This window comes from Brachyistius frenatus, unplaced genomic scaffold (genome assembly GCF_029030835.1).
Source record: "Brachyistius frenatus isolate BFR_SWC_R1_liver_20210118 unplaced genomic scaffold, ASM2903083v1 Contig_7, whole genome shotgun sequence".
NCBI classification, from domain to species: domain Eukaryota; kingdom Metazoa; phylum Chordata; class Actinopteri; family Embiotocidae; genus Brachyistius; species Brachyistius frenatus.
The window spans coordinates 4,390,203-4,417,057 of NW_027210606.1; the positions used below are offsets into that span (position 1 = coordinate 4,390,203).

The window sequence follows — 26,855 nt, forward strand, 5'->3', positions numbered from 1 at the left end:
GAAAACAAATTCTCTTTTAAAGGAAATAAACAAGACCGTTAAGAAACTGAGGAAAAAAAGGAAGCTGTTAAGTTAACAGGCCAGCCACTGAAATAGATAATAGCTGAAACACTCAGCTTTTTGCTCTTTATCGAAAAACATCTGAGGTAATTCATAGAATAACCTCTGAGGAAAGTTGATCCTGCATTGCTGGAAGATTTCAAGCAGGTGATGCAAAGAGTCTGTAAAACATCAAAATCATGTTAGAAAACTCACAGACAACTTAAGATAAACATTTGTATTTTCTTTAATGTCAGAATCGTTATTGTACATGGACATCCCAATGGATTTGCACTTCTTTTTACAGTATGTACCACATATAACAGCACCTACATGTTATTTACACACATTACACAAGATTGTATCACAAAGCAGTGTGTGAAATTAGCAAAAACTGGGTTTCTTGCTGAACCAACACACCCAATAGTCCATGAGCTGGCTAAAAAAAAAAAAAAATTAAAAAAAAAAAAATCACAGCCATCGGCCCCTTTTAGTCCACAGGAAGATTCCCCTTGTCATTTTCTAGGTTTAAAGCTGAAATCACAAGCGTGAAAGAGATGCGAGTCAAAAGACAAAATGATGGCGATGCAACAGTCTTTTTAAGTGCCTATTAATGGATCAAATGTAAACACAAAGTAGGTAGAAAGCAAAAACAGTTACTGCTTGTAATGCAAAAATGCAAGAACCAGTCAAGTGCATTTGGATGCTGATTTGGAAACTGTGCGTATATATATTTATATATATTCTATTGTAAACTTGACAATGGGTAAGAGTGTGGTTATAAAACTGCAAATAAGGATGCAGAATACGAGTATTCGCAAAAACAGAAAGCTTTGCTGAAAATGCATCTCAATTTTCCGTTCCACTGTCCCACTTTATCTGTGCGAATTGGACTGACCTGCTTTGTGATAAAACCCCGGTTTGAGCTGCAAAGAGCAACTAAAGAAAATAAAAAATAGGATGAATATTGGAAATAATTCGGTCAGGTGGATGCTGGATTTGCCAGAACCCTGCACCCACATGCGCGCACACACTCCCTCACTGTTGCACAACAACCAGAGATACTGTAGCAGCTTTCTCAAAGGCAAAGACAAGTACAACACAGTCAGTGGCAGTTCTGCTGTCAGATACGCAAACACACAGAGCAGCAGCAGAATGAGATACACGCGCTGACAAGCGTTTTTGAGTCGAGCCACACAGTAGGGAGGCAGTTCAGCCTCCCGAGGAGCCCGGATTTCAGTCCAGTCTGGTTTGACCAGCATTCCACAGAGAAGGAAGTATGCTTGAAGAAAGAGGAGAACTGCAAACGGGAGGAAACGGTGTGGTTCGTCGGATTATTGAATTGTGAAGCACAAAGGAGCCCGGCCAAAATAAACAAACAAGACCTAAATGCAACATTCTGCAATTCAAGGATTTCAAGTGTGAGATGCACTTTCTCCGGTATCAGATCTACTGAGAGCAACCACACAAACAGGATAATAAAAAAAAAATTGAAAAAAAATTTGAAAAAGAACAGAACTCTACTGTGGAGAGGACGTGTGAGACAACAACAAACTTCCTTTTCTGAAAATGTGGGGGAGTAAATAAGGGGCAAACTTTTTAGACTGATAATAGTTACGCTTCACTTTATTTGTAGCACTGCAACTTAGGAGGAAGATTTCAATGGTTGGCCAAGGCATCAGTCCCCATCAGCTGTCCGGTCGGCCATCGAGGAGAGGACAGAGGAGGGATCGGTGGTGTAGGAAAAGTTCAGAGCATCCTGTTACGTTTATGGGTGGGTGAGTCTGTGATGACATCACTGCAGGGGGCAGGACCTCGTTTCCGATTGGCGGTGGAATCTAAATGGAGCGCCATCTCCTCAGCTATGAAGGTGTTGAGGTCCACGTCATGAAGACCATTCCTACGGCGACTGAGGGACTGGGCGGGGTGAGTTGGGGAACCAGGAGGACCAGAACGCACAGAAATGCTGGCCATGGCGCCGCTAAGGCCTGAATAGGAAGAAAGATGATGCATATGAAGTGACATGAAGTTGTATGAACCCTCACGTTCCATTCTTCCTGCTGAACATGGTATTTTGACTAACCGTGCAGTGCTATGGCCTCTCTGAAGGGCTGCAGGTCGGTCTCCACCGAGCTTCCCGTCTCCGGAGCCGACGGTCTGCTCGCAGACACCATGGCAACCCTGGGCGGGGCCCGCGCTGTGCGTGGGGGTGGGACTTTGCCACAGAGGAAGCTGATGAGGTCTTCTCGCCTGATGGTTCTTCTGCGTTTCTTCACCCATGCGATCACCTCCTTATTCCTACGCTGGTGTCCCAAGTGAATGCCCAAGTCGTAACTCCTCTGGCGGGCCTCCATGCTCTCTGATGGCACAAAAGGATGACTGGTTTTAGTGCATCGGGACGTAACAAACCCCATCTGAATCTGCATTGCACCCACTACTTCCAGGACAGAACACAAAATGCCACGAAAAGACACCCCAAGATGGGAAACGGTCAAAGTTACGCGTTACTTGCCTTTGTACAGGTTAGTGACGGCAGTGGCTGCGTTCTGGAAGGGCACCCAGAGAGAGAGGCCTTGCTGCTGACACACTCGATCTGTAAATTACAAAGTTAAGATTGTCACGATAACTTTAAAACAGCATTGTTGCTGCAGAAATTTCAAACTCCCCTTTACAGCGCTCGGGTTACTTCTTTGGGGAGTTTAGACAAACGGTCATCGAAGATTTTCTATAATCCAACTGCACTTGCGCGTACTGAACAGAAAGCCAACATTTCACTTGTTTTTCCCGCGAGCGTAACAATTTTAAAGAGCGATTACGTGAAAATTGACAACCGATTTGTGTCAAACCTACCCGCCAGTCAGGTCAAAAAGTGATCGCAGCGGTGCGTATGACTCGGTACGTAAGATGCGGAGGACCGACACACCCGCCAGGGATTTGCAACAAAAAATACCCACAAATATGCGCATGTGGGGCATATCGAGCGATATCCGACTAAAACATCCTTTCACAAGTTCAGTCTTGGCTTTTGCTATCTAATCTGCAAGGGGGGGGGGGCGTTCAGAGGGGGGGTCCTCCCTGGTGTCACGTTTTCTATAGATACAGTCCTGTTGCTGTCTGTGAGCATGAAGCAGAAGTATAGAAACCAGCAGGATTTCTCTACTAACTGGAGGATAATAACTTCACTTGACAAGTAGTTGCATCATGTTGCAAAATAGTGTCGCTGTAAAAAAAAAAATAAAGACCTATTTACAAACTGATGAGCGTGAACCAAGAACATTTGAACTCGCAGTACAAACTTAACAGCTCACATCTATCCAACCATTTCAGGACGTTTCCCTTTTCAACATGTGCTGCCACCAGGAGCCTGACAGGAGGACCTGTGAGTGTTCAAACTACTCAGCTGGGCAAAACGACAATTCAACACACACACACACACACAAAAACACACACACACATAATCCTTTCGCCATTTTGTTCTGGCTATGAACAACAATGCAGACATCAGCAGAAGTGAGTTGGACCGTCTGGAGATTACATTTAAAAAAAAAAAAATGTCTCCGCGCAGTCAACTTAAAAACATCCACCACAACACTGCGACAGTTAACACCGCGTTGAAGCGTCGACAAACGTGTTGTCTCCGGCCTGCAACCTCCCTCCCGGTGTTATCGCCATTTTGACCAGATAGACGTGAAGGGACGGACAGAAACACTTTGAGAGAGTCGTGAACAAACGAGGTGAAACTCAACATCACAGCTGAGTTACCCGGTGTTGGTTTAAAAAAAAAAAAAAAAAAAAAAAAGAGACACACTTAACAGGAGGTTGTTTTTTTTGTTTTTTTTTTTTAATAAAAGCTGCTCGGCCCTGGAAGACCTCTGACAGCTCAGGCCCCCCCCCCCCGGAGCTGCTTCACCGGAGCCTCCCGGAGCCTCGTCGTCCGACACACGGGACACGATGACCGGCTGTTAGCCGCTGCTAGCGTTAGCACAGGCGGCGGCGTTAGCTTCCGCTAGCTAGCAACGGCTAACAGGGTCGCGGTGTCGAAAAGAGAGAAAAAAACAACAACAACAACAACAACAAAAAAACGATGTCATACTGAAGTTTGAAAGAATACAAACTGTTTAGTTCTCCACTCCCCAAAACAACAACAACAACAACAACAACAACAAAAAAACCGTGGAAACAACCACCGTCGATGATCACCGGCCGGTAGTGAGCGCTGTTCGCCGGAGCGATGCCCTTTGTGTGCCCGGCGGAGACGCGCCAGCTCCCCGTTACCTTTGTAGAGCTGAGCCACCGCGGTGGCGGAGTTCTGGAAGAGGTGCCACAGCTTCTGCTGGCTCTGCTCCGTCTCCTCCTCGTCTGGGTCGCCCTGCTCAGCCTCGGACAGACATTGCCGTTCCCATTTGGAGAACCAGTGCTCGGGGCCGTGCTCCTGGATCTCCGCTTCTCCCTCCTCCTTCTTCTCCTCCATAGCTAACGTCAGGCGAGCCTTCGTGTTAAATACTGGATTTTTTTTTTTTTTTTCCGGGGTTTACTAAAACGGTCTGCCTTAATATTACAGAAATATCACACAATCCTACCACCCTATATAAAATAAAGACATGTAGTCGCTGTTAGAGCTGCATCGTGGACATCTCCTCCTCCCGGCCGTCCAACTGTAAAACACCAAACTGAGCAACACGATGACAACTCCTTAGAATTTGGGCGACTGGCTCCTCCCACTTTCTCACTGTGCGGGAAAGCCATTGGCTGCGGTGGGTTTTTTCTGGGCGGGTCTAAGTGACAAACACGAAGCCTGATTGGCCGATTGGCAGAAAAGGAGAAACACTCAGACAAAAACAACTTTGATCCCACCCAGCGCTTTCTCGACAGCCTGCTGTGCAGCCTTCTGTACGACAGGGGACAGTCTGACCACAGAAATCAATCCGTCCGTCAGCTGGACACGTTTCGTGCTGTAAATTAATATAACTTGTGCACAATAGCGAGTAGCTACTGAGGCCAACTAACAATCGTGGGTTAATGTTAAATATGAAACCCTTCTCCATCAGTAGCTCAAGTCAGTTAACATATTCAGTGACGTCCCTGATGCTGCTTTATTAACTTAAAGGTCGTACCAGACCAATTAACATCAAAGCAACGAAATCCCTGAACAGGGGTTGCGTTTTAATTTAATTTAATTTTTTTTTTTTTTTTTTTGTTGAAAGGAGTAACATGTTATATATTCTCTCAAAAACTTGTTTTGCTTTCGGGAAAATCTTTATACCACAGCCTTCAATTTTGTGTAATTGTTTTGTTTTGACTGAAGTCCTTTCCCTGTTTTTGTGAACTTGTACTACGTACGGGTAAGCAGCAGAATACAAAGTGTAAACATTGTCATCTGTTATCATCAGCTGTTTACTGAACAATTTTTTTTTTTTTTTTTTTTTTTTGTGCTTCCTGGATTCATTTACTGCTGCTATTGAGATGTTGAGAGCAAAGTTCAATGTCACACTATCTTTTTGATCCACAAGTCTATGAGCTCAGGAACCGAGGGCGTCCAAAGCTCAGAGGAGTTATAACAAAAACGTACTGATTAGATTCTCGCTCACCTGTCTGTCTCTTTCAGTCTGCACAGGTCTCTGTGTCGGACTGGTTGTCTCTTTTTCTGGGTCACACAGCTGCGTTTGAAGATGACTCAAGGGGAGCAGACCGCTCGCAGCGTCGAGGAGTGTTTCCAAGAACAGGGCCCGACTGTCATGTTCAGCAACTTGCACTACCGTGTTCAGGAGACCACCTGCTGCCGCAAGATCGGTCCTGAAAAGTACATCCTCAAAGATGTGAGGTAGGATACAAAGCCATACTATTATACAGTACATAGTTAGTGTTGTTACTGGGCGGTGGCTGTCTGATAAAATGCTGGAGCTACCTGTTGCAGGTGACACAAAAAGTTCATCTCTTTTTTTTATATATATATATACAAATTCTGTATGTATTGTTTTATTATTATTATTTATTATTATTATTATTATTGTATGTATTATTTTCTAGCACGTTTGTGTGAGATTGTGTATTATTTCAGGGTTAGCTCATAGTGTTGTAGGTTGGAACCAGTCAATTCACTATTGTTTAGTTAGTTTTAATTTAATTATTCTATTATATTTTATTTCATTCTATTTTATTGTATATACTGTGCATTTTTATATTTAATATTTTTTTACTGTTATTTTATTTCTTTCCTGTGTCTATAAATGCTGCTGTAGCGGAAAAAAAAATCCCCTTGGGGATTAATAAAGTATCTATCTATCTATCTATCTATCTATCTATCTATCTATCTATCTATCTATCTATCTATCTATCTATCTATCTATCTATTCAAGCAGCATACATTTAAATCAGATAATCAAAGTATGACTGACTCTAGACAGATATTTCATTTTATGACATTAAAGTTTTTGGCTCCAGTGCTACTTTTTTTTATGCTGCTTTGCTTCCTGTTGTTATTTTTAAAATAGGCCAATACAAATATTTCTATGAATTACACAGATTGATGAATGTGTTTTGCCTTCAAATAAGGTTTTCCAAGAGACATGTCAGGTATAATTACTGTGTATCTTTAGCTATGACAAATGTAACAGCATTTAAAAATAAAGCTGAAAATTACAACAATAATATGAGTTTATACATAAAAATTGTGTTAAATGTAAAAAAAAAGGTTGAGAAAATAACTTTTAAATGAAACTTGTTACCTTGTTTGTAATATAATTTGTTTTTATAAAACATTTGCCTTTGTTGATGCAGTGGCATCATGAGACCAGGGATGAATGCTATCATGGGTGCCACAGGAAGCGGTAAAACATCGTAAGAAACATAATCATTTACATACAAATACACAGACACTGGCTCATACACATGCACCAGCTACCCAGCCACATAACGAGGAGGGTTTTCACTGTCCTGACAGACTCCTGGACGTAATCGCCGGCAGAAAAGACCCTGCTGGACTGTGCCAAGGAAATGTGTTGGTGGACGGCAAAGCTGTCACTTCTGACCTCAACCTCAGCTCTGCCTACGTGGTTCAGGTACACAAATACAAACACGCACGCCTTCTTTGACATTATATACTTTTGAGTAGCTTGTCTACATCCTCCTCCTTGTGTTTCCAGGATGATATCCTGATGGGCACTCTGAGTGTGAGAGAGAACCTTCTGTTCAGTGCCAACCTGCGTCTCAACCCGAAGCATCACTCCTCCACAGATAAACACGACAGAGTAAACAGCATCATACAAGACCTGGGCCTCACAGACTGTGCTAACACAAAGGTACTGAGCTCTGTGCACAAAGCTAACAGCTACATTTAACTCATCACAGCGCTGTCGGAAACAAAGTGAATCGGTCGTTGATGTTAAAGACTGTAACAGAAGCAAAATCACTTATTTGTGTGCTGGAGCAAACAGAAATTCGTTTTTTATAAAACAAAATTTAGGTTTTAGGCCTGCTGTGGTTCTATGTCTATGATTTCCAAAATCTGAGAAGCCCAAGTTCAAACTAAAGTTTATGTAAAGTGTGGAAAAAAGTAACAGCATATTACTCTTCTCCTCTGGAGAGTATTATCATTATAAATATGGGTTGCAGATGTCCCATATTTATGAGTCGCAGAATTGTTTTGTATTCTTGTATCATGTAATTGTAACTAAAGTGAGGTTTGATACTTCAGTGAAAAGTGACTTATGTAAAAGTAATAATAGAAAATAGACCCGTGAGTGCAAGTTTAAAAATACATTTCTCTTATAGAAGTTAATTTCACCCTTTCTGTCAGTTTTAGAAGCAAAGTGTTGCGTGTGTGTGATTGTGTGTGTTTGTGTGTGTGTGTGTGTGTGTGTGTGTGTGTGTGTGTGTGTGTGTGTGTGTGTGTGTGTGTGTGTGTGTGTGTGTGTGTGTGTGTGTGTGTGTGTGTGTGTGTGTGTGTTCAGATTGGCACTGAGTTTCTGCGCGGCGTATCAGGAGGGGAGAGGAAGAGGTGCAGCATCGGGATGGAGCTCATTATTTCTCCTTCTCTGCTGTTTCTGGATGAGCCGACCACCGGACTGGATTCCAACACTGCAAACCAAATCATCGGTCTACTGCACAGGTACAACAAAATCACTAATTAATCACACATTTGACTGCACATACTCACACTTAAGACACAATCAACAACTGAAGCACCCTGTATGATGGGTTCAAACAGAAAGCAGCATACTGACCCCTGTCAGCATTGAATAATTTTTGAGGAGCCATTATTTCCAAACAAATCCTTTGTTTACCCTTTGCTGCTCTGTAACGGCTTAAAAAAAACGTTCCATCATGTGTCCAGGCTGTCCAGAAGAGGGAAGACTGTGATCTTCTCCATTCATCAACCACGTTACTCCATCTTCAGACAGTTTGACCACCTGACTCTGATGCATAAAGGCGAGATGGTGTATGCAGGAGCAACAGGCCATGCACTGGCCTACTTCACAGACCTCGGTACATGATGTGTGTGTGTGTGTGTGTGTGTGTGTGTGTGTGTGTGTGTGTGTGTGTGTGTGTGTGTGTGTGTGTGTGTGTGTGTGTGTGTGTGTGTGTGTGTGTGTGTGTGTGTGTGTGTGTGTGTCTGGAAAAAAATCAACAAATATAGTACTTAGTCACCATATAAAGTGCGGCTATCACACCAAGTTCAATTTGACATTTTCTAGATGGTGCATTTTTTCCCCCCGCTTCTTAAATACCATGTCCAGATTTTGTCTTTAAAGAAAAACTCATTACAAAGTTGCATGTGGATGTACATGTACTGTATGTGTGTGTGTGTTCTCACAGGCTACCAGATCGAGTCTTTCAACAACCCTGCTGACTTCTTCATGGACATCACAAATGGAGAGGCAAAATCAACAATAGAATCAAACACTGAAGGTAAACTGATATAAATCAAAGTCATGTTTGTATCACCGGCTGAAGCTCTAAGTGTGTTTTTTGGTCATTTGAGAGTAAAACAAAACATCTAGGTGTATAAATCAAAGGTGAGGGAGCTGAAGAAGTGTAACTAACTGATTTATGACAGTACCGTCCACATTGTGAAACATAGACGATGAAATACTAGTTGACAAAAAAAGTATCTTTTCTTTGTGAGAATTAGATCACAAGCTTAATTTAATGTTTGTGCTATACGTTTTAAGTTAGACTTGGGTGGCGATGAGCTTAGCTGAGCATGACAATGAGATTTTATGATATAAAAAACTTTGTCTCACCACAGATTCTCAGCTGGAGACCTGCAAACTTAAAATGACAATATACTCCAGTAATTTGTACTAGCTTCATATTTTTCAGTCTTGGTACCTAAATGTTTTTTATTCTCAAATTGCCACACCTTGAATGAATACAAACTTCTTTTTTTTTTTACATTATCTGTCCTCATCTGTCTATAACATGGCACTGAGATGGCTGTCCTCTGTTTCCTAAGTGGAGAGTAAAAACCCATTGGCAATAAAGTATCGGCAATCCAAACTGTGCCAGAATGTGATTGAAGAGCTGGACCATGTCAACCAGAGTGTCAGTGAAGGGGTCAAAGGTGAAGCTGAGGCAGCTGACTACGCCACTTCTTTCTTCTATCAGGTCAGCAAATCTGCATTTGAGGAAACTGGGCAGAACTTCTCTCTTATATTAAAATGGTGTTATGTCACAGAGTTTAACGACTGTGCCAGCCACCTGGTATGACAGTGTGCTTGGCTGCCTGCTGAATGATCCCAGTTTACTGTCACCATAACCATAAAAAATATTGATAATTTTCTCCTGTACTGTATGTGTGTGAGACAGATGCGGGTGGTGTGTGGCAGGACAGTGGTGAACAGTCTGAGGAACCCTCAGACCTCCTACGCCCAGTTGGCTCTTAACATCTTTTTTGCAATTCTGGTGGGACTCATTTATTACCAGATGCCCTTGACACTGCCTGAAGCTTTACAGAACAGGTAACCCGCAGCACAACAGTCAACCATCGACCTCTGTCCTATTGTAAAATCAAATTAAATATAACCAAACAGCTCTCACCCTCGCCCTCTCTCTCAATGACAGGACCGGAGCGTTCTTCTTCCTTACAATCAACATGGTGTTTGGGAATCTCTCTGCTGTTGAACTCTTTATCAATGAACGGGCAATCTTCATGTGAGTTGAACATAATGTTGTATGTGTACTTTTGAAGAACTCACATCTGCAGAAGGTCTCTACGACGACGAAGGACCAAAACCAGCAGTGCTTTTCTGTCTCAATAATACAACATACTTCCATTACTTTTGGCGTCCCTTCTTCATGACACTCAGCTTCAATCCCATTTGAGGTTATAAATCTTTAAAAACAGGGCATGTAGTGTTGTCTTGGTTTTATTTCTCTTCATAAAGTATAAATAACTTCCCAAAACAACTTGGCATTGCAGTTTTTAGTAAATTGCAACATTAAATAATGCAGTTGCTGGGGACTATTTTCAGCTGCTCAATGAATCCACATTTTTGACTCTAGTGAGTGATCTACAACGTTCATGTTTTTTGCATCTTGGCTACACAGACAAAACAATCTTTTTATTGTAGGTTTTTTATGAAATATGTTGATATGTTGATATCATAATTTTTTATTTTTAATGTTAATGTTTAATGTGTTTCTTTAATGCCTGTTGCAGTCACGAGAACTCCAGTGGCTATTACCGAACGTCTGTCTACTTCCTGTCCAAGATCTTTGCGGATCTCATCCCAAATCGCATCATCCCCATCGTCGTGTTTTCTGCCATCGCCTACTATATGATGGGTAACGTACCTGCATGCAAGCACATACACACAAGCAGTCATCAAGTACAGAGAGGTGCAGGTGCTGTTTACTCACATCCATGAAATGACTAATATTTAGGACTAATCTAGAGATCCCCAAATTTGTAAAGTGCTTTTGCAATTTATTTACTTGTCTTGAAGTAGTGTGAAATCAGTAAAGTATGGTGTGTAGTAGTGAATGAGGAAACAGCCCATTTCTGGACTGGCTTCATCTCAAGGATGTTTCAGGGTTGATGGATTAGATCTGGAAGACAGGGAGTTGCCTGATTCCAGCTTTACAGAGTATGTCTTTCTAATCTATGAACCTGCTGTCGATCACTTTGTGTCTGGAACCTTCCATTTGACCTCACTGCTAAACCCATCAGGAGGAGCCTGATGATTGTATTAAAATGCCCCGTTGCTGTTTTATGGAGAACTTTATGTCTTCCTGTTTCCTTGTGGCCGTCATTCTTCCAGGGTTGAAGCCTGCCTTTGTGGCCTTCCTCCTCTTTGCTATGATCATGTCTCTGATCAGTCTGTCAGGGGTCGCTCTGGCCTTCCTCATCTCAGCGAGTGTATCTTCTTTCGCAATGGCTAACATCCTCATCGCTCTGCCCTTCGTCTTCATGATGGTGAGACACCAAGAATATACATGAGACGGATCATAATGTGTGCTCTGGAAGATATGTAAGAGAATTATTTTTCACAAATGTATTCTTCCCTCTCTTATGTCTTCCGTCTCCCATTGTAGGTCTTTGGTGGTTTTCTTGTCAATCTCAATGTCATGCTGAGCTGGCTCTCTTGGCTGAAGTGGATCAGTATCTTCAGATACGGATTGAATGTAAGATATGAAAGATAGGCAGAGCAAAGCATGAGGGTTTGTTTGGGAGAATGGGATCAGTGAGGTTGATTTAATCTGCCTCTTTCTGAAGCAAAGAAGTTCAGCCTGATCTCTTTGTCTCTCTCAGGCGGCATTCATCAATGAGATGAAAGGGCAGCTGTTCTACATGAACACCACGATGTGAGTCTGATAACCTGTGTTAAACACACAAATACACACACACACACACACACACACACACACACACACACACACACACACACACACACACACACACACACACACACACACACACACACACACACACACACACACTTAATAAGTGTCTCTTGCCTGTGCTTCAGTGTCCCCGGGGAACTGTTCCTAGAAAGCCAGAACATCGACTACTCTGTTTGGGGCTTCTGGCAGAACGTGGTGGCTCTGCTGGGAATCATAGTTGTCTGCATGACCCTGGCCTATGTGCAGCTGCGACGCATCAACCGCTGGAAATGATGCCCATTCATGTGTTTATTTACCAATAAGCAACCATGCCTGTATTTTATTTATTTAACAGAAACAGGAAAACACTGGGGAGCTATTGTTTCATATGTTTGCACTAGATAAAGCTTTCTTTGAATTATTATTCTAAATATATTTTGTGAAAGATTTGTCATGGAACCTCTCCCTCACTAATGCTTTCATGCACAAACAAACACACGTGTTGTAACATTTGACTCCCGGGTGGATAAGCTGCAACTAAGCACACTTGGTCTGTGTACGAGGGGTCGTGTGTCAACTGCCAAGCCAATGTCTTAGTCTTTACAAAGCTACTTACACTGAGTGAGACAATATAAGCTACAATCAAGAAAATATGCATCAAATCCACATTTATAGGGAATCTTTTGGTAAAAAAAAAAAAAAAAATGTCTTTGTCCCCCAGGTAAAAAATAATAGCTTGTGTATAAAGTTGCTCCTCTTTAATTAATGCTGTGCAGAAACACTGAAAAAAAATGTGCTTTTTTGTTTTTAATGCAAGTTTTCACAACATCATGATCTAACTCAAGATAAAGTATGTCTGTAAACTCATTTGATGTAAGCTGTAAAACTTAATAACAGGCTGTAGAAAAAGGTTCACACATGACAGAAAAGCAATACACAGTGTCCATTTAATTTCACTTAAAGCAGTTTTAAGGTTGGGAAATCATAAAAACATTTACCATCTACTCTATGTGATATTTGTCGGCACCACTCCATATAATTCAAATACTATAGATGCCCTATGCATCATTTTAGACCTTTTTTCTCTGAAGGTGTGCTGCTCTGAGTGAGTGTGCACTCTGATAGTGAAGAGTTGTCCTTCCAAGCGCTTTACAGACTGTTACACACCTCCGCCTTATCACACAATCATCATGTGTCAATGTAAAATATAGAATTCACAAAAAATTCACATGCATGATTAATATGTAAATTTCAGCATAAGAAATGTCAGTGGTTATTTGTAGCTGACGTGCATTATGATTTTAAACTGGAATACCTCAATTGTTTGGGCAAATAACCACATTTGAAAAACTCCAACAATGTCACAATGTATGTTTCTCTCAAAGGGACACATGCGCAGCATAATCGGATTTATCCCTGCAGCATACACAAGAAAAATAGAGGACCTGTACAGGAGAACATCTAACAGAAACTAGCCAACACACACACACACACACAGAGACTGCTGGGAGACCACTCATTTAAATTCACCTTTAAAAACTTTTCAAATTGCTTGCACTCTTATTCAGGTTGTTCCCCATTGCCACTGGTGTGTTTTCCAGCCCACGGAGCCACTCAGTACATTTCAACACCACACGCTCATCCACATTATAGTCCTCCTCTTCCTCGTACTCCACATCATCATACCTATGTTTCTCATTCAGAAGGGAGATTTTCACGATTGAGCTTATGCCTCCCATTTCCATGTTAGTGTTGTTTTTAGCAGCGACTCTGCTGTTGAGAGTGCTGCTTCTCGGCATTGCTGGTTGATGCCTTTTGGAGACATTTTCCCTCCTGCGTCTGGAATCCGTGTCGCTTCCAGTTCCGCTCGCAGCATTTCTGACGGCTGAGCGTTGATGTCTCTCACGGTTCCTCCGCTGCAGCAGCAGAACAGCCTCAGGTGTAAGAGTCAGTGTGAAGCAGGCCTCCTCTTGGCCCCTTGTCCTCGTCTTCACCTCTGGTTTGCTCTTTATGGAGCTGCAGCTCGAGTTTTTGTGTCGCTGTGTGTTGGACAGAGACTCCCCCAAGCTGGAGGCAGGTGCATTGCCTGTCTGTGATGAGGGCGGCAAGCGGTCCCTTCTCTTCGCATGCAGCTCTGCCCCTGACACTCCTTTGGCTGTTGGCAGATGACTGCGGGGTTGACTCTTCTTCCCGAGTTGCTTCAAGTTTAAAGACAGGCGCTCCTTCACTGAGCTGCTTTTGTCTTCTCTTTGAGTTTTAGTTTTGGCCGCAGCAGCTGTAGAGGAGGTGTTGATTGGCTTCTCCTTACCAGTCAGTCCTGAGACAGAGCGAGCAATCGATACTGGTGGTATGAATGGCATTTTGGCAACACACAGCATCAAATAGGAGAGGAGTTCACTTTTGTGGCTGAAGTGCTGGTAGAAGAAAGAAGAGTGCACTAAGGAGGAAACCGACTTACTGAGGGAGGTGAGATACTGTGATGCATCTTCAGCCATGCAGGGGTCAGCGGACAGCCACGGCGTGTTGCTGCCAGGATCCACCTGTGCTCGTCTACCCTGGACCAGCAGACATCCTGGCAACCTTTTATACCTGAGCAGGGTGAGGGGGGCGGAGGATGTGGCATGCACGCTTCAAAAGGCGTGTATGACCTTAGATGGAGGCTTTTGCAACTTCTTAAATGGTGTGTGGCTCAAAGATCTAAAATAAACACACCCAATCCTCCTGTCTCAACAGTGAGGGCACGTTTACTACACAAGTGCACATGTGGGCCTAATCCACTCAGTATGGATAACTCTGTGTCTGTGTACTGATCAGAGTGGCAGTGAGAAAACCTATGGAGGTTAATTCTAAATCCTGCATAAAGTAAGTTTGACAAAAGAATGTAATAAAGGTTTGTTTACTAGCTTTTCCCACAGCATTTAACTGTATATTATGATCTCCATCAGTGGATGGAAAAAGCTACTGAGTGAACCTTTTCCTTTTTAGTCAAATGCTTATTTTGCAGGTATTTGTAGAAGAATATACACAATTTGCTTCAAGCTCAACATGTTCAAGCTTAGCCTCTTTTATTGTTGTGTACTCATTTTTTACAAGACAGAAGACACAAAAAGGTTGGGACAAAAAAAGATTTATTTGATATGATTTGGTCTCAAAACATAATTAAAATGATATTAAAAAACTTTTGAATTCTACACAACAGGAACTGATGTTCACATGTACATCATATAATTGTGACTTAAAGACAGTAGTTTACTACAGCAGCGTGTGTTCATTGGCAGAATTTCTTCCTGTGCACATGAAGAACCCAGTTACAGCGAGGACAGGTGCGATAGACATCCTTGAAGTAGTTCACAAAAAATGGAATCAGGAAGCAGCCAAGCACCAACCTGTGAATCAGAAATCATGTTAGTCTCACATCGTTTGGGAGGGTGTGTCTAGAAGGGTGTTTGATTGATGCTGGGTGATTAGATGCGAGTGTTTGAATGCTTCTCGTCTCACCCGCATAACACAAACAGAAGACACATGAGCCATGCGTACGTCCCGACTTTGAAGGTAACCTGTGTGGTGACCTGAGCCTGACAGGAGGGGCATGTGGCCTGAGCTGGAGAGCGATACAGCTCCGTTTCATAGCTCACAAACTTTGGCCTGGGAGTAGCCTTATATAAGGGAGTGGAAAACACTATAGAGAAGGCATGAGGGGATATAAAAAAAAAAAAGGAAAAAAAAGAAAAAGAAAGATTACTTAAAGCACTTAAAGTACACACCTGTTCGCAGTTACTGTTTACTATCAATTAAAAACATCCTTACATTATTTATAGCAGATATAATTTCAAAGGCATGATATCCCATTACACAAAAAGCAAAACTACCACTGGAATTCAAATCCAAATGTAGGTCAACACTAAACTGGCTCATAATCATCAAATCAGTCATTGAAAATCAGTACATTTTAAACAGCATTATGAACAAAAAAAAGTGACACTCAGGCCGACATATTCAAAATGTAAGCAAATGATATGAGCATGCACCTGGAAGGGGTAAGTGGGTTTTGGTGAAGAAGGCAACTCCTGGAGAAAAGGAGGAAGAAGGTGGTGGATAGTCAAAAGGTTGGCATATTTGGTAGACCTCCGCTTCTAGCCCCACTTTACTTTTATCTGCAAAAATAGAAACACACTGATGTTTACCACAAAAGATTATTTCAGGCACACATAAAATTATGTTTAAAAAAATAAATACAATTACATTGTGTGGTCTGTAGATCTTCTGTAGACCATACATAATTAACCTGCTTGGGAACCTCATAAACTCCTGTTCCTCTAATCTTCTGTGCATTATGCACCATTTTGTCATAATGAAATATCATATAGTTCATATTGTGAGCAATTGCTGTTGCCATATGCATCATGTAAACACAATATCAATCTTAAAACTAGATTATGACACAGGGACCCTCTCCAAGACAGGGATTTAAGATTCACATTTAGTGCAATATCATGTTAGATGATACTGTGCTTTAGTCATACATAATCCCACATTTTTAAAACAACATCACAGTTAATCTCATTGTCTAAAACTAATTGCCAAACAGTAAATCTGATGTTTTAAGGTGCCTGAAGCAGTTGTAATTTTTCCTGGTTGGTAATCCAGTGTTGGAAGCAGTCATTTAATAGGGTCTTGTTTATATTATTTATAGCCAATATCGTCTCAAAAGCATGATATCCCATCACACATTAAGAGCAAAACTAACACTGGAATTAAAATCCAAATGTAGGTAAACTGATTACTATTCATTAAATCACTCATTTAAAATCCACACATTTTAAACTAGATTATAAACAAAGAACCTCAGGCCTGCATATTCAAAATGGAGGTAGATGGTAGGTGAACATGCACCTGGATGAGGTTTGGTGGGGCTCTTCCTTGGAGATAAAGAGGAAGAAGGTGGTCGTGGATAGTCGAAACTTGTGGGAATTGTGTAGACTGGCGCTTCATTTTCATCTGCAAAAATAGAAACACACCACAAAAATCACTTCTTTTTTTTTAGGCCGTGCCAACCAAACAACTAGTGATGTTTTCAGTCAAGAAGTCCCTTTTTTCTTTTCTTTTTTTTACCTGGTGGAAAGTATGGCAGAGGTGTTGGAAATGACTCATCCACTTTTGAGTCCATTTAACAGGCGCTGTGAAGTAGCACAGAGAAAGAAAGTAAAAGCTCAAATGTGTTTTGATGTTCACACCCGGCAGCAGTTTATCTGGAGACATACCAGGTGCAATTAATTGACCTCTTCTCTGATTGGTTAAAGAACATATTACCCATAAGTCAATGGGAGCATGATCTTTTTAAAATAGGCAGACAGGTCTGTAAAAGTTGCATTTAAGCACCAAACTGCCCTTTTGGTTTGTTTCACTGGAGTTAGAAAAAAATAGGAGTTGATGCAATGTGACCTCGCTGTATTACATGCCTGTAAATCTTCTAATTCCCTCTAACTGAGGGATTTTGAGGTTTCAATTTGGCCTGTTCTCCAAAAAGGTGCAACTGAATGACAATTTTTGACTTACTTTAGTTAAAAGTAATTGTGTAATATCCATGTGTGTTGGCGGTGACAAAAACAGAACATGGTTTCTTTTATTTCTTTTATGATGACTTTTATGATGGCTTATGTTACAGTAAAAAAAAAAAAAAGATTTTTCTTTCACAATACCCTGAGCTCTGTGATGATGGTGAAAGCTCGAAACTACCAAATACACCAATTAGTTTAGAACAACATAAACAGAGCAAACCTGGATATTGTGATACAATAATTGTTCTCTTACTGACAGTTTATCATAAAATACACATGTAAAATATAAAAAGTGATCTGTAAAATTAAAACAAAAATAATAATAATAAAAAAAAACAAATAGCCTACATTGTGTAGATCTTCTGCCGACCAAATGAACCTGTCGGGAACTTCCCCGGTTCAGCCACTTGGTTTGTGTGTTTCCACGTTGAGCCGCTAGAGGCGCTCTTCTCTTCCTCATTCACCGGGTCGTAACAGCTGAGCGTGACGATGCTAAGCTAGCTGTCAGCCAGGCATCCACGGGGTTCTGCTGCCGCGTTAAGCTACCGGACGCTCCCCGGTCGTATCCTGCTGGGCCGTCTCGACATCCCCTCAACATTCCTGGACGAATTCGTGTCGACTGACCAGAGTCCGCGAATTCAGGTCCACCCCTGACCTAACCTCTCCCCCCCTCCTCCTCCTCCTCCTCCTCCCCCCGACAGAACCGGACCGACGAGGTGAGTTAGCATGCGGGCTAAGCGGAATGCGCGGCTAATGGCGCAGCTATCGTCGGGAAACAAAAACAAAAACAAACAAAAAGCAGCGCTCCTACGAGGAAAAGCCGACGTCCGACACGGAGAGGGGAAGCCCCCCTTTTTTGGATGTGTGTAGCAGCGCCGTCACTAAACCTTTTTTCTTTTTTTAAAAACTGGCCAGTGTGGCTGTCAGGCCTGGGTAACACCGGCGAACCGGGGGCTCGCTGTCCGGCGGACGTGCGAGCAGCGACGGTCCATGTTCCCGGTGTTGTTGAGACTCCGTGAAACGACTCGGTCGTGATCACATCACGGGAGATAACTCGGCGCGGACACACCAGCTCGTACGAGTGTTTAACTCGGCGTGTTGTGGGTTTAAAAATAAAATAATAAATCAATAAAATAGGAGACCTGAAGTGAGTCGAGGACGTTTCAGCTGATGTTACGAGCGGCTCGTAGAAAGCAGCCTCGGTTGTTTTATTATTGGGGTGAAACGAATAAACCCAAACCAGCAGCTCACGATCCGGTCCGGTCCGGTCGTGTTAAAAGGTCACTGGTCGTCTCGTCTGAGAAGATAACGTGAGGAGAGTTGAAGCCGACCGGAGGCTCGTCCTCAACTCTCTCCGGGTTTGTTTCGTCTCTTGTCGCTGAACTAAGTTTTGCTGTGTGACTTGTCAGAGTTGTACTTGAGGACCACACCCAGACAAGATGTCCCTCCATCAGTTCCTACTGGAGCCCATCACCTGCCACGCGTGGAACCGCGACAGGACACGTAAGGAAGGCGCGGATATGAATACCCATTGATGTACTATACAACGAGTTAAATCATCTGCACCAGGCACACGAAGTACTTCTGAATGTGTTATGTGTGGAAGTAATGTGAGATCAACGAAACAAACATGGCAGTTCTTGTTTGCAGGATTGGTTGAACGTTACCCAGCTCTGTCCACGGCACATCCCAGAAACTGGATAGCAATCATGTTAAAACCAAATCCAGCATATTAGAAAAAAACAAAAACAAGCATTTACAAAATGAATGTGACATTTATTTCTTCCTCTACCACAGAAGACGTGCTCATTCGTTCTCTTTCTTATCGGCTGCTGCGCATAATCAATGATTTGTGATTGATTTACTGGTCAAGCTGGTCTGTTACCTGCGTGTCCATCGTGTTAACCTTTCACACTTGTCTTTCAGAGATTGCCATCAGTCCTAATAACCATGAAGTCCACATCTACAAGAAGAGTGGCAACCAGTGGGTCAAGACCCACGAGCTGAAGGAGCACAATGGACACATAACGGGTATTTAATCAGCCTGTTTTGGACCTTCTTTTCTGGACTGATTATTTGTTGTCATCTAATGTTACGTCTCAATCCAGGTCTGTGTTCCTATAACTAACCAACAATCACAAATGTTTCTGGAACTGCTGGTAACACAGTTCTCTAATACTACCAGGATTTACCCTGAGTTTCTGCGGGGCTTGCATGCATGGTAGCGGCTTTTTTTTTTTTTTTTTTTTTTTTTGACTAAAACTATGCATTTTCATGTAATTTTGGAGTATTGCAGTGATAATATTTATTTAAAAATGCACTGTTAGCAAAAAAAAATGATAATCAATCAAGTTTATCGTGAAGCTTTAGTGTCTAAGGTGCTGTGAGTAAAACACTTGGGTGCCGCACCTAAATGTTATTATGGTAAGAAAAACGCTGTGTGAGATCCTGCAGAAGTTATTGATATCAAGTTGTAATTGTTTGAACTGTCAGTCCGCCGTTACCTCCATCTCCCTCTGTACTTATTTGTTTTTGTTTCTTGGTTGCGCTGCAGGTATTGACTGGGCTCCCAAAAGTGACCGTATAGTGACATGTGGAGCAGACCGTAATGCCTACGTGTGGTCTCAGAAGGAGGGAGTATGGAAGCCCACGCTGGTCATCCTCAGGATCAACCGAGCGGCCACTTTCGTCAAGTGGTCTCCACTGGAGAACAAGTTCGCAGTCGGCAGCGGCGCTCGGCTCATCTCTGTCTGCTACTTTGAGTCCGAGAATGACTGGTGAGACCGCGAGTACAATCAAAACATTTTGTAAATGTCTCTCATACTTTTGAGTTTTGACATTTTAATCAGTTACTTTTGCACTTAAAGTACACAGTCACTTTTTAACGTGCTCTCTTGCAGTTTTATTTTGACATTATTTTTGTTCTTTCGAACAAAGTTCTTTTCAGATTCATGACTAATTTATTTCTTTGGGACACGGCAACAACCCTTACACACACTTTACAATGAATCCGTATCTGTTTGTCTTCACCTGGTTTCCAAGTGACTAATAAAGATACACTCCCAGGCTCAAAGGACTCTTTTTATCTGGCCTTGTGCCAATTTATTCTCTTTTCATGTTGCTCTTCTTCACAAAATTGCACGAACTATACACAGATTGCATTTTAGCTTGCTGGAAGGGCTGACGTTTTTATGCTCTGTTTAAATAAAGAAACTGTGCTTCTCTGTGTGCTTCAGGTGGGTGAGCAAGCACATCAAGAAGCCAGTCCGCTCCACCATCCTCAGTCTGGACTGGCATCCCAACAACGTCCTGCTGGCTGCTGGCTCATGTGACTTCAAATGCAGGTAAAACGCTTGTCTAATAAGTAATATTCAAACATTTCTAAAAGGCTAAAAGATGAAGTGATTGAAAACTGGCCAACATCTTTCACTGTTTTGCTCTGTGCTTTTTTTTTTTTCTTTTTCTTTTTTCTCCCTCTGCCCACCCTCTCCCTCTCTGGCCTCCAGGGTGTTCTCAGCCTACATTAAGGAGGTGGAAGAGAAACCCGGCCCCACACCCTGGGGCAGCAAGATGCCATTTGGGGCCGTGCTGGCAGAATTTGGAGGAGCCGGTCTGTCTTTGTGTCTTTTATATTTTATTCTCTTTCATATGACTTTGTAGTCACCATTTGGAATGAAACCAGATCTGATTTTTTTTGTATGTGTTCTTGGTGTCTCAGGTGGAGGGGGTTGGGTCCATTCTGTGTCTTTCTCAGCTTCTGGTAATCGTCTGGCCTGGGTCAGCCACGACAGCATTGTCACTGTGGTGGACAGCTCGAAGACTGCCAGGTGTGTTTATTTCTACACACAGAGGGGCTGCTTATTCTGACATTGGATATCTAAATTATTCCATGTATTTGTGCATTTCTTTCTAGCTACACAATAAAACAGAAACATAAGTTAGAAATTCTGGAAGAATACAAATAGAACACAGCATTTTGCTGTCTGTGATGTGTTGAGTTGAATTCCCTGTGTGGCTAGAGCTGTCTTCATACCTGATGGAGGAGTTTGTCAGTGTCAATCAATGAGATGATGCTGAAAACATTGACAATGAAACCAGGGGAAGCTCTAGTGATTGCTGTTAAGTTACAGCAAATATTAAAGTAAATACACACATTAGAACTGGACAAGGTGCCTTTTTGTTTTTGCTGCGACTAAAAACAGTAAAGTAAATGCATTGTTAACAGTCGATGAGGTAGGAAGTCTTGTCGGACAACAGATAATGAGGTGAATGCTTCCAAAACAATCTGATGATCCAAAAAAATAAGTGACCCCTTTCATTGAATTAAAATCGCCTCCCACGCAATCATGTTAAAACCAAATCCATCATATTAAAAAAAACATTTACAAAATGAATGTGACATTATTTCTCCCTCTACCACAGAAGACATGCTCATTCATTCTCTTTCTTATCGGCTGCTGTGCATAATCAATGGTTTGTAATCTGATTTACTGAAGGTGCCATTGAGGCGAGGAAGGTAAACGCCAGGTGAACCAGATCCTAGGCTAGACTAACATAATGACATGTTGTCAGCAAATTGCAGGTAATATGAAGTGAGAGGTGGCGATACAGGCCGAGTAAAAATATCTGCGAGTTCTGAGCGGAAACCGACCCACGCTGCAGCGATCAAAGACCAGTGCAGTTTTAGGTTTTAGTCACAAAACCAATATTTCTATGGCAACACCAACTATGAGTGTGTGTTGTTTTATGCCTGTTTGATATAGTGCACTAAAACCAGCTGACTCTCAAGAATCTAGTTAATTGTGTGTGTGTTTGTGTGTGTTTAGTCCTTCACAGCTGAAGACGGAGTTCCTCCCCCTCCTCAGTGTCATTTTTGTTTCAGAGAACAGTCTAGTAGCTGCGGTAAGAATCACACACACACGCTGCTACGTTTTTCTGTGCATCGATTTAAGGAAAGTCAGGAAAGCCGTGTTGAACATTTTGTCTGCGTCTTCAGGGCCACGACTGTTGCCCAATGCTGTTCCGTTGTGACGATGGTGGGACGCTGACGTTCGTGTCAAAGCTCGACCTCCCCAAGCAGAGCATCCAGAGGAACATCTCCGCCATGGAGCGCTTCAGGAACATGGACAAGAGAGCCACCACCGAGGACCGCAACACTGCCCTGGACACACTGCACCAGAACAGCATCACGTAGGTCGCACGCCAACAGAGACCGGCTTAACAACCGTTCTTTAAGTATAGATGCAGAAAATATTACGATTTTTTTTTTTTTTTATCAAGAATTTAATCAAATACAGTGACTTGTATGTAGAAAACTTTAAAACTTGTATAGGCAGTTTCCACAAAAGTGACAATTTCATTCATTTTTGTGTCCATTTCATCAAACATGTCTAACAGTATTGAGTTCTTGCCATCATAAGAGTTGGATCCTTTGCTTTTGGTTGTGTGAACGTCGGTGTAATCAGAGTTGGAAACAGTTTTTTGAAAGCAGTGTTTTGCGAACATCTTGGGTGTTGGCTTCTGCTGGTTTTACACAACTCAGTAAAAAAAAAAAAAAAAACTTTAACAGCCTGTACGTTGCAGTGCAAACATCAAACTGAGAGCTGTTTGGAATATTTTGTCAGTCAGAGTAGACTAAATACCTTTTAGTATAACTCACTACATTGCAACAGAACCACATGCTCCAAAAAAATTCCTACACATTAACCCCTCTATACAAAACAAATGTAGGATTTATTACTCTGCTGTGGTAAAACATACATTTTTGCTCGGTGGACTTAATAACAAAAGTATGAGGCAATTAAGGTGTGGTATCCTTAAAATATTTCAATACTGATACTGATACCCTGTAGCCAAAACCTAGTTTGAAAAGAGTGAAATAAGGCGTTGTAATGTAAGGTTTACTGAAGTTAAAAAACCGAGTGATGTCATCCACCTGCCCAAGTACCACCTGTGCATGGGAAGTGTTCAACTGACTTACTGATGCTGATGAGATTTATTCCTCCATAAATGTTGCAAAGGTAATGTTCAAAAGTGTGTTAGTGTGGATGTAGCCCTGGTATCAATATTTAGTATCAGATGATGTTAAATTTTTTGATACTAGATAGCATCCAAGCAATTCGGGCCGGCTATAAAAGTACCAAATCTCAGCACCCAACCCGAGAGGCAATAAAACAAATATGTCAGTTCGCCACAGCTCCGTGCCTTAAATATGAATTGTTTTAAGATTTCCAATCGGCAGAAATAAAAATAGGTTGTGCAACTCTGAGTACTTTTTGAAAACTATAAAGCCTCTGCTTAGTTAGGATATATATTACATTATATTATCATTACATTGTTTTAAGTGGCATCATCTCCAGTCAACACTTTGCCTCAGTAGCTTTCAGTCCCACTTACTGTCAGACATGGTGAAGAAAAAGAAAAAGATGTTTCTGGGTAGGTCGTCTTTACCAGCGTGAAACTCAGTGACGACCGTCAACCCTAAAACACTCCTCCAATGCAGAGCTGTGATTTCCTGCTGGAGTTGAATACACGCACTGATGATCCTATCAGATCTGTCGAACAGGGAATGTTTTCTTGATCGGTCGCATTTTGTGACCATTTTTTATTTAAGGTGCGAGTGATTTTTATTTTTATTTGAATCCTGAAGTCGCCCTGATCCGACTGAAATATTATACACGCATAGAGAAGGAAAAAAAAAAAAAAATCACAGTTGTTCTTTAAGGTCACTTTTTGAGATAAGCAGCCAACAATCTCCAATGCTGTCATAGCAACGTCTGGACGGATGCTTTAATTAACATCGGGGGCAGTGATGAAACATACTCCTCCTTCCTTTCCTCCAAGCACAGCTGATAAGCCACAGGAAGATGTGGAGAAAGCAGGTGATGGGTGAAACACAAACTGCAGCAAGAAAAGTAAAAGAGTCGAGCTGCGAGCCAAATTCAGCCCAGCGTATCACATCTCTTTAAGTTTCAGGGGGAAAAAAACAGCTACTCATTAGCTGTTGTGTATTTCAGTTTTGCCCGGGGTCATGTTTCCTGCCTGTTGCCTACCATCCAACTGTGATCGGACTTGTTGGGCTCTTTACGAGGGAGAATCAACAAGTTCAGAAACTGAACGGTGCAGTGAAACGGGGGGGGAGCTGTCATCTTCGTGAGGAAGTATTTCAAGTCGCGTCGCTTGATCAACATCAGCACCTGAGTTACACATGTTCATCTGCGTGGACAGAAAACTTGAGCAGGGAGCGCACAATACTTTTTTTTTTTTTTTTTTGTCAAACTCAGGAAATCGGTACCGGAGACCCTTGAAATACTTGAGACTAGGAAGCACTGAGCCGGGCGAGGTGTTTCAAGAAGGGCAGAACGTCATGGTCCAAAACTGAAGAAGGTGCTCCGGGAGCACCGTGGGTACGTTGCCTCGGACATTTGTGGGGTTCTTCACTGGGAACTTGTCCCTCAGGGTCAGACTGTCAACAACAGGTTCAGCCGCGAGGGAAAACATTCAGCACCAACAACCCGAACCGTGGCGCTTTGCCAACATGACTTCTTTCTGTTCCCTGAAGATTTAACACAAACTCTCTGCTCAAGTTTCAGGTGAAATCACACGTGCGCATAAAAGTGTGTAAATCAGATGCTGATGTTGATCAAGTTTTGTGATTTTGGAATACTTACTCACAAAAGCTACAACAACTCCCTGTAGCTTCGTCCTGCTCCGTGCGCCTCACTTTATTCAGTCCGTTTGCACGCAACAAGATCAGTCTTATCAACATTTTGAGTGGCATGTCGGTGCCGTCAGATTTAGTCTGGAGCACAGTGTACGCTTCATACCGGAGAACCAGCAGCAGCTGGTTAGCTCGTCGCCGCGAGCCTGGATGAGCCCAAAGGTAACAAAACCCAACAACCAGCAGCTCCAAGGCTCGGTGATGAACACCTTCCATCTTGTTTGTTAAATCTATACGGATTGAGTGCAAATGAACTTGCTTTTTCTTTTTGTTACCACCATCATCTGACATGAAGGAAGAAGGAAAGTTTATTGGTGTATTTCCACAGAGGATGAGATATTTGACCTTACATCCCACTCTCGTCATCCTCATCAGGATTTTCTGTATTATCTCTTGTATCACCCTTTAAGACTGTTTGTATGTATCTACATGTCTGTTCCTTAGCCAAGTGTCTATCTATGAGGGAGACAAAAGGGATTGTCGCAAGTTCTGCACCACAGGCATCGATGGAGCGATGACCATTTGGGACTTTAAGGTATAAAAAAAAAAAAAAACTAAATTCACACACAAGCAGTTTTCAGTAGAGTTTGACTTTTCCAGAGCTAACTCTCTCTCTCACTCTCGCTTACTCTCTCACTCTCCCTCTCACACTCTCTCCTCTCTCTCTCTCACTCTCACTCTCCCTCTCTCTCTCTTGTGTGTTTACCTCCTCAGAGTCTAGAAGCTTCTATCCAGGGTCTCCGCATCATGTGAAGAAATCTTGTGAATGAATGAATGAAGAGAAGACGCTGCGGCCTCCCTCCCCCTCTCCCCCACCCCCAAGTACTCACCCCTCCTTCCCCTTTTCACTCTCTACCCCCCCCCTCCATTCCTGCAACTCAGCCAGTAACATACATGACTGACCACCTTATCGAGTGTCTGCTGAAGCACTGATCAGACCATAACACACTCTTGTGGGTGTGTGCTTACACCTGCTCACACAAACAATAAAACACACTACACACACACACACACACACACACTACACACTGAGCTGACGCGTGACATCACTGTTGATTTTTTTTTTTTTTTTGTGTGTGTGTTTTTAAATGAAGGTTAACCACGTGTCAAAGTGGGAAGGTCCTCTGACACGTATTAAAACGTGATGTGAAATGTGTGTTTTTATGTTCTCTAACCTCCTGTACCAAAAGTTGAACACTAAGAGGTGCGTTTTATCCAAAAAATCTGACTGTATTTCACCTCAGATTAACCTTAACATGATCTCTGAATATCAGTGTTAAGTATATCGCAGGATGTGATGTTTTGGTTCCTGGAGGATCGTAAATATTCTCCGGCAGATGAAGGCATTGTTTAATATGAAGATCGGAGGGAGTTATTGATATTCTGAGTACACATTGCTGGTTGGTTGTTGAGAGCTGTACAAGATCCGATGGTGGAGAGAGAAAGCAGCTGTCTAAACTCTGTGCGGAGTCACGGCTGGCCAGCACTGGGCTCTGTAGCTACGACACTAAAACCACACGAGATGGAGGATTTCTATGTTAACTGATCATGAGGTAGACATAAAATAAAGACGAAATACATTTACAGTACACAACCCACTCGACTGCTCTCTTCCTTTGTCTTTGCTCTCCTGACACTGTGGATGTATCATTGCTACATACATTCACTGGGTGTGCTTTACTAGTTTCTGTGTCTACAAAAATTCTACAGTCAAT

At 42.2% G+C, this 26,855-nt stretch overlaps 4 protein-coding genes across 5 annotated transcripts; 2 read left to right on the plus strand and 2 right to left on the minus strand.

Annotated features, from left to right (window-relative positions):
• Positions 1-270: 270 nt before the first annotated feature.
• Positions 271-4,709, minus strand: hapstr1b (HUWE1 associated protein modifying stress responses b). Its single transcript, XM_069689706.1, has 4 exons — positions 4,315-4,709; positions 2,552-2,632; positions 2,123-2,398; positions 271-2,027 (listed from the first exon to the last, which is right to left on the minus strand). The coding sequence occupies exons 1-4, from the start codon at positions 4,508-4,510 to the stop codon at positions 1,789-1,791; spliced, it is 792 nt and encodes a 263-aa protein (XP_069545807.1). The 5' UTR covers positions 4,511-4,709; the 3' UTR covers positions 271-1,788.
• Positions 4,710-5,708: 999 nt separating this feature from the next.
• Positions 5,709-12,855, plus strand: abcg2b (ATP-binding cassette, sub-family G (WHITE), member 2b). The gene is made up of 15 exons (XM_069689697.1): positions 5,709-5,860; positions 6,817-6,876; positions 6,980-7,097; positions 7,182-7,337; positions 7,989-8,146; positions 8,372-8,523; positions 8,854-8,946; positions 9,494-9,645; positions 9,847-9,998; positions 10,102-10,191; positions 10,700-10,824; positions 11,301-11,455; positions 11,575-11,664; positions 11,792-11,844; positions 12,009-12,855. Exons 1-15 carry the CDS (start codon positions 5,709-5,711, stop codon positions 12,154-12,156), a joined length of 1,854 nt encoding a protein of 617 aa, XP_069545798.1. The 3' UTR covers positions 12,157-12,855.
• A 2,131-nt stretch (positions 12,856-14,986) lies between these two features.
• LOC138615848 (lipopolysaccharide-induced tumor necrosis factor-alpha factor homolog) lies at positions 14,987-17,878 on the minus strand. Of its 2 annotated transcripts, none has more exons than XM_069689710.1 (6): positions 17,800-17,878; positions 16,975-17,039; positions 16,756-16,860; positions 15,891-16,016; positions 15,361-15,541; positions 14,987-15,248 (listed from the first exon to the last, which is right to left on the minus strand). In XM_069689710.1, the coding sequence occupies exons 2-6, from the start codon at positions 17,027-17,029 to the stop codon at positions 15,131-15,133; spliced, it is 585 nt and encodes a 194-aa protein (XP_069545811.1). In that variant the 5' UTR covers positions 17,030-17,039; positions 17,800-17,878; the 3' UTR covers positions 14,987-15,130. The 2 variants fall into 2 exon arrangements, with proteins under 2 accessions (XP_069545811.1, XP_069545810.1); XM_069689709.1 differs by having other exon boundaries at positions 17,769-17,878.
• A 46-nt stretch (positions 17,879-17,924) lies between these two features.
• arpc1a (actin related protein 2/3 complex, subunit 1A) lies at positions 17,925-26,734 on the plus strand. The gene is made up of 11 exons (XM_069689703.1): positions 17,925-18,136; positions 18,830-18,923; positions 19,347-19,451; positions 19,975-20,197; positions 20,657-20,764; positions 20,927-21,030; positions 21,139-21,247; positions 22,247-22,322; positions 22,417-22,610; positions 25,585-25,675; positions 25,855-26,734. The coding sequence occupies exons 2-11, from the start codon at positions 18,860-18,862 to the stop codon at positions 25,891-25,893; spliced, it is 1,113 nt and encodes a 370-aa protein (XP_069545804.1). The 5' UTR covers positions 17,925-18,136; positions 18,830-18,859; the 3' UTR covers positions 25,894-26,734.
• Positions 26,735-26,855: the final 121 nt, after the last annotated feature.